This window comes from Sinocyclocheilus grahami, unplaced genomic scaffold (assembly GCF_001515645.1).
Source record: "Sinocyclocheilus grahami isolate Dianchi unplaced genomic scaffold, SAMN03320097.WGS_v1.1 scaffold91.1, whole genome shotgun sequence".
Classification (NCBI taxonomy): Eukaryota; Metazoa; Chordata; class Actinopteri; order Cypriniformes; family Cyprinidae; genus Sinocyclocheilus; species Sinocyclocheilus grahami.
In genome coordinates this window covers 2165337-2172172 of record NW_015505270.1, presented here as the reverse complement: position 1 = coordinate 2172172, position 6836 = coordinate 2165337, and the positions used below count along the sequence as shown (strand labels likewise).

The 6836-nt window shown below is 36.1% G+C and overlaps 2 protein-coding genes across 4 annotated transcripts in view; both read left to right on the top strand.

Moving 5' to 3' along the window:
* Positions 1 to 6836, top strand: part of LOC107587278 (myotubularin-related protein 2-like) — a 30930-nt gene that overhangs the window by 14838 nt on the left and 9256 nt on the right. The window contains exons 10-17 of the mRNA XM_016274996.1: positions 717 to 782; positions 1981 to 2085; positions 3241 to 3316; positions 3546 to 3640; positions 5159 to 5266; positions 5375 to 5476; positions 5569 to 5652; positions 5761 to 5910. Of these exons, the coding sequence (XP_016130482.1) occupies positions 717 to 782; positions 1981 to 2085; positions 3241 to 3316; positions 3546 to 3640; positions 5159 to 5266; positions 5375 to 5476; positions 5569 to 5652; positions 5761 to 5910 (786 nt within the window). The remainder of the gene's footprint in view (positions 1 to 716; positions 783 to 1980; positions 2086 to 3240; positions 3317 to 3545; positions 3641 to 5158; positions 5267 to 5374; positions 5477 to 5568; positions 5653 to 5760; positions 5911 to 6836) is intronic.
* On the top strand, positions 406 to 5983 carry LOC107587235 (myotubularin-related protein 1-like). Of its 3 annotated transcripts, XM_016274940.1 has the most exons (8): positions 2636 to 2735; positions 2885 to 2976; positions 3241 to 3316; positions 3546 to 3640; positions 5159 to 5266; positions 5375 to 5476; positions 5569 to 5652; positions 5761 to 5977. In XM_016274940.1, exons 3-8 carry the CDS (start codon positions 3271 to 3273, stop codon positions 5917 to 5919), a joined length of 594 nt encoding a protein of 197 aa, XP_016130426.1. In that variant the 5' UTR covers positions 2636 to 2735; positions 2885 to 2976; positions 3241 to 3270; the 3' UTR covers positions 5920 to 5977. The 3 variants fall into 3 exon arrangements, with proteins under 3 accessions (XP_016130424.1, XP_016130425.1, XP_016130426.1); XM_016274938.1 differs by lacking the exons at positions 2636 to 2735; positions 2885 to 2976 and adding an exon at positions 406 to 782 and having other exon boundaries at positions 5761 to 5983; XM_016274939.1 differs by lacking the exons at positions 2636 to 2735; positions 2885 to 2976 and adding an exon at positions 408 to 782 and having other exon boundaries at positions 3546 to 3634; positions 5761 to 5980.

Genomic DNA, 6836 nt, shown 5'->3' with positions numbered 1-6836 from the left:
AGCTGTGTGTTTGTAGGAAACAAATCCATCATTAAGTCATTTTTAACTTTAAACCTTTGCTTCCGGCTAAAATATAAGTAGTCTATTCATAATATATGCTTTCTCCAGTAAAAAAAGACATCTCATCTGAATCAGGAAAGAAATACGCACAGAACAAAGCTCAATTTACAAGTGAAAACAGTTCTAAACAGTTCTATGTTGGTGGATTTTGATGTGTGAGGACATCAGGGGACTTTTTCACTGGAAGTAGTGTTATTATGGATTATACAATCGTATTTTGGCCAGAAGAGACTGATAGAAAAAAAGTAAAGGTACTTTAAACATTGGTCCCTTATAAGTTGAGATCAACTGCAACTTTATTTATTTATTTTTTAGAATATATTTTATTTGTCAGTTTTTACAGGGATAATATGCAGTCAACTAAGACAATCATATGTTGATTTCCTCAAAAACAGTCACTATCAGAGTGTTCTGTTCAGAGTTGTTGATGCAGAAACCTTGACTAACATCTAAGATCTGGGAAAGTAGGGAAAGTGCTCAAATGTATATGACCCCTTTTTACCTCATTACACCTGCATGGAATTTTCTTGAAACGACTGCACTTCCACAAACTTTCTGGTGTGATCACATGCACTGTAATGTTTCTGCTCTTTCTTCTTTCTCTTTCCTCATCACTCTTTGTTTTTCTGTGGTGTTGTGGTGTTTCTTTGGTGCAGGACTGTGATGTGGAGGTTAAAGAATTTCTCTTGGACAGTGACCCTCAGCAGACTGCCTCCTCTTCGGCAAGTGTGTGTGTGTGTGTGTGTGTAAGAGACTCTGTTAACTATTTGACATGATTATTAACTTACTGAAGTATCTATCTGTCTGTCTGTCTTACACTGTAAAAAAATATCTGTGACATTTACGGTAAAATACCGGCAGCTGTGGTTGCCAGAACTTCACCGTAAAAAATATGGTAGCAACATTTTAGGTTTTACAGACTTAACTTAAATTCACAATAAAATACCGTATTTCATTAAAGTGACGTGACATTACATTAACTGATGTAATGTTAATAAACCAACATATTGAAGTACTAATATCTGTTTTGAACCATTGTAATGCACTGATAACTACCAAAAACTGGTGGTGATGAGAAAGTCACACGTTGAACCTAAACTCATCACAAACAGCTTTTCTACGAGCTGAGGAGGACAATACTTATATATAGAAAGTGCACAGTGTCATTCACACAAACACTAAACCCCATCATGGTGACACACATGATACTGAAATAATGCAATAAACATTAATTTAACAACATTAGATGTAAGATTAAACCCTAATGTACACAACTGATAAGAAAAACTTCAAATATGAAGTGTCATGCAGGGAATTCTGGTTTTCACCATAAATTATACAATGACTTTTTCTTTTTCACTTCCAAAAACTGTATTTTTAACAGTATTTTACTGTAAAATCACATTAAATGTAATTACATTTATTCACCGAATATAGTATGGAAACTTACTGTTAACAGGTTTTTACTGTAGCATTTTTACAGTCTTTTACCGTTAAAATCACAATAATTTTTTTGCAGTGTAGACTTAAATCTATCTATCTATCATCTACCTACATACCTACCTACCTACCTATCAAAACAACTGTTTGTCTGTCTGTTTTGTATCAAAAAAATTTGAAAAAATGTCTAAATGTGGATTGTATTGTCTGGACATTATAATGAATTGTTTTTGATAATTACCAGCATGTCCATGTAAATGCACTAACAGATGCTGTCGAAAGAGCATGATTTGTATTTGAATCTCCAGTATGCCTTACTGTATTTTACACTATTGATATAGATCACTGAATGTGTGAGTGGAAAATACAGATGTTTTGACTCACATGCCATTATGAAATATCACCACCCCGTGCCATCTTTTCAGGGCATTATTAGCATAATGCTGAGCAGATCTCCATAGATCTTTTGTCTTTGTGAAGGTCAAGCCTGTTGAACTCCACAGTGTCGTCATTGTCCTGCAGCTGGACTGTAATAGAATGACTGAATTCTCTGAGTCCATGAAGCTGCCAAACAGTTGTGTCACTGTGGGTGGAGCAGACCCATGAGCCCCATCTCATCCCGCTGAGCTCCCTACTGCTCACTGTCAACAATGTGCTCACAGAAAATTAACTTTTAGGGCCATTGACTAGTGATTCATTGGATCTGAAAAGAGTAATCATAATGCTTTCATACTGCATATAGATACGATTTTTGCTAGTTACTGGTGCTAAATTTATCATCGAGATGCTGGAGTGGTGTAGATGGTTTGCTGTGTGGTTGCAGAGGTGTTCAGAGTTTATTCTAGCAATGTGAAGACGTGCATATTCCCTTCTGTCAAAGTTAATGAAAGCATCTAAAAATATGAATCTCAAATATTTTGCTCTTGCTGAAATTGCGTCATCAGCAGTTTGCTTATAATGTCAGATTTTCTTCAGTGTTCTAAATCACAGCCTTGCCTTTCGTGTTTAGTTTACAACCTCAAGCATTGGACGGACTGTTTGCTTTAAGCGGAGAGAAAACTTAAAATCTGGGAGTGGAAGCAAAGGAAACCACATGCAGAGCTTTTCTATATCTTTCTGACACTGAGTTGTATTTGTATAAATCAGTATTTGTTTGATTTTTATATTTTTTTTGGATGTCTGTTTTATTAGAGTTTTATTTCCCAATAGTTTACTAATAAATGGCACTTATGAAGGTAAGCATCACTATTCATAGTGTACATAGTAGTAATAAAAATAAAAAAAATGTAAGAATTTGTCCTATATTGAGGGACCAGAATATCATAGAGACATTGGGCTCTGGGTTTTCTCTTATGACATGACTAATAAGTTATCTAACTAACAGCTACAACATCCTAGCAACTGCATAGCAATGCCCTGGCAACATGTTACACAAGTTTTTGGGCAGGCATCAAATTGTGGTCAAATTCTGATTATGTAAGTGTCATGTAAAATACAGTACATTAACCTAATTGTAAAAAACATATAATGCCAACATTCTGTATTCTATAAATCATATTAAGACAGTTGGCATATGTCTGTATTAATCAGAATTTTGTATAATTTAAATGCCTTATTCAGAATATATGTCTAAATTATGATGAGACTGGGATATTCCAATAGGAACATGTAAACGCTTATCCAGAATATCTTTTCCTTAATCAGAAAATGTGTATCATATTAAAATGTTTTGTGTGACAGGCACTCAGAGAAGGAAATAAGCAGGCTCAGATGGAAGAGGCCCCACGCGTTCCTGGAGAAACCATCAAAGCTATTGGTAAGGAACTTAACACTTGTGCTTTCATAATTGAGCATCTTTTTACGTGATGTGTTAGTATAGAACCATCATGAAGCATAGCAAACCAACCATAAAAAGAAAAGTTAATATATGGGTCACAGGGTCAGTGAACAACGCCTTTTTAGACAGTATAGTTTCAGGTCTTCCACACGTTGTCCATGTCAGTGGTAGATAAACTTTGTATGCTGTGGTGTTTTTTTTTTTACAGTCAAGGACGTCATGTATATCTGTCCGTTCTCTGGGGTCGTGAGGGGAACTCTAACCATCACTGACTACAAGCTCTTCTTTAAAAGCCTGGTGCGGGTAATCACTTTCTATGGCATCTGAATGCAGTGACACACCAAACTGACATTGAAAGCCGACTGTGGTGTCACTTCACATCAGAGTTCTGTTTGAAAAATAGGCAATGTAGTTTATAGTAAAAAATACAGATGTTGAAAGCGAAAGTGGTGAAAGCAAGCAAAACGACAAACTCCAGAGGGCACACACAGAAGAATGTTCTAATTTTACATCTTCATCTTACCTGACCATTTCAATAACTTGACTTTTCATAACGACTTGACTGTCTGGAACGAATAAAGACCAACTGATCAACATGATTCATATTCAAAATGTTAAGCAAGCGCTGCTTTGTTTACAGTTTATGTATCCACAGTCTTACCCTGCGTCCCAATGTTCATACTTTCCATCCTAAGTAGTATGTGAGATTAGAATAACTGCGTCCCAAAGCATAGTATGTCAAAAGAGTATGCCAAATGTCCCCGGATGGTCTACTATTTCAGGTCGATTTTTGAAGTGTGGATCCGTGCACACTCTAATGGCTAAAATTGCCCACAATCCATTGCACTTTGTCGAAGGATTCGGTCCAGATTTACAAACACGAATAAAACGCGTTAAACGTGGCGGATGCGCGCGGTTTGAGTTACTAATAATCAACATTTAACCTGGTAAAAATATTTATTTATTGTTATTGGTGTTATATTTCATCTGCAATAGCAATGTGAACTTTTATAAACATCCATTTGGTCGTTAACTTTTAAATGCATCATTATGCAGAAAATATGAGCAGAGTTCTCCGCATGAAAGGCCCGCGACTGGCAGATCAACGAGCTACTACTTTTCTCTCCAGTACGGTAGGAAGTTAAAATGAAATGAAATGTGGAGGATGTTTACTGTGACAAGATGTTTGACAGGCCAGTTTACAGTGACAGGGTGCGACAGAGCGGTTCTTTAAAGACGCAATTGTGTAACGTGATCGTATGTCCCAAAACTTGCCTACTCTTCTACTACACACTCAAAAGTGTGTACTTTTTCTTCACCAAAAGAGTACATACTTTAAGGGCATAGTATAAGTAGGCACATTGGGATGCAGCACACGTTCCAGTTTTCTTGTTTGAATGATGCATACAGACTACTGCCACCTGTTGGTATGGAGAGTTATTTTCCCTTGGGCAGAGGCAGAACATATGTGCAGGTTCAAGCGCAACTTTCCAGCTCAGACCCAGGTGACGCGGAGCAGCTTTCATTTTCACTAGTTTTTTGAAGTTGGTTTGGTGTGTCACAACCTTAAAAACCAAAGTAAGTTTAGCTTTTGCCCTAATACTGGCATACGCTCTTTCGACATACTCAAAAGTTTAGACTTTCCTATGGCCTGCAAAGTACATAATTCTACTATGCACTAAAAGTATGCAAATCAGGACACAGTATAAAATACAATATGAGGTGCTGGCTCAGTAGATTAATTAAAAAAGTGTTTTCTCGGATCTCAGCAAGCACAGATGTTTTGGTTGGTTGATAACGTTTCTTCTGTGTTTGGGAAAGGATCCTGCGTTTGTGCTGGATGTGAATCTTGGAGCCATTAGCAGACTGGAGTCTATCGCCGTTCAGAGTCATGGAGAGAACACTCAAGGGCTTGAGATCGTTTGCAAGGCAAAGGACACATCAGTCTTATTCCACTCTCCATTGCCTCTCGGCCTCTTCCTTTGCCTATCTTCACTTCACACACTTTCAAATATTAATTCTTGTTTTTTACCACAGGACTTGAGAAACCCCCGGTTTGCGTACAGGAAGGAGGGACAGAGCAATTTGGAGGTGTTTGAAATACTGTCAAAGTACGCATTCCCTCTCTTCCACAACCTGGTACGACTTTTTGAAAACACCCACATATGTGTACAGTAGCTGAAGGTGTTTCAGTGTGTTTAATGATACACGTTCCCTCTCATTTCCTTCAGCCTCTCTTTGCCTTTAAGTACCGAGAGTCATTTCCAGAAGATGGCTGGAAGATCTACGACCCAGTCGCTGAGTATAAGAGGCAGGTAAGAACTATCATCACCACTCACCTTATGCAAAGTATGTGTTAATACAGGTCATTATTTTGGTATTATGTTCTGATGTACATGTGTCGATGTTGTGGATGGTAACAGGGTCTTCCAAACGAGAGCTGGATCATCAGTAAAGTCAACAGCAGTTACGAGGTGTGCGAGACGTATCCCGCTCTGCTGGTCCTTCCTTCAAACGTCACAGAGGACGAACTGAAGAGAGTGGCGGCCTTTAGGGCCAAACGCCGTTTCCCAGTAAGATAACTAATTATTTTAAATTGAAAAGGAGAGTTTAGTTTTCTTTATGGTCCTTCGTTTGACAAATTAAAACATCTTCTAGCAGCATCTGTATTGTCATCAGGGTTATGATAAAAACTTCTTATATGAGAAAATAAAAACATTAAAAAATATATATATTTGTTACTTGAAATAAAATAAAATTAATGTTAACTGAAATAAAATCAAATATGTTACCCTGGAGCACAAAACCAGTCATAAGGGTCAATTTTTTGAAATTGAGATTTATACATCATATCAAGCTGAATAAATAAGCTTTCCACTGATGTATGGTTTGTTAGGATAGGGCAATATTTGGCCAGATATTCAACTATTTGAATATCTGGAATCTGAGGGTGCAAAAAAATCAAAATACTGAGAAAATCACCTTTAAAGTTGTCCAAATGAAGTTCTTAGCAATGCATATTACTAATCAAAAATTAAGTTTTGATGTATTTACGGTAGGACATTTACAAAATATCTTCATGGAACATGATCTTTACTTAATATCCTAATGATTTTTGGCATAAAAGAAAAATTGATAATTTTGACCCATACAATGTTTTTTTATATTTAAAAATATACCCAAGCGACTTAAGACTGGTTTTGTGGTCCAGGGTCACATATTTAAAAAACTTACATTTATCTCATTTCAGATAGTTGCCAAGACATAATTTTTCTTTTTCATTTAATTTAACTTGATGTACTAAATTAACAAAAACTAAAATTGAAATGAAAATGTATCAAAACTATATAGACATATAAAAAAAACTGTAATAAATATAATATTATTTAAAAAGTGATAGTAATTCAATGAGACTGCAAAAATAAAGACAGTCATACAGCAGTTTTTAACTATGATTTCAAGTATTAAACATTTGTTTGATTTGTTTTATGACCGTCTT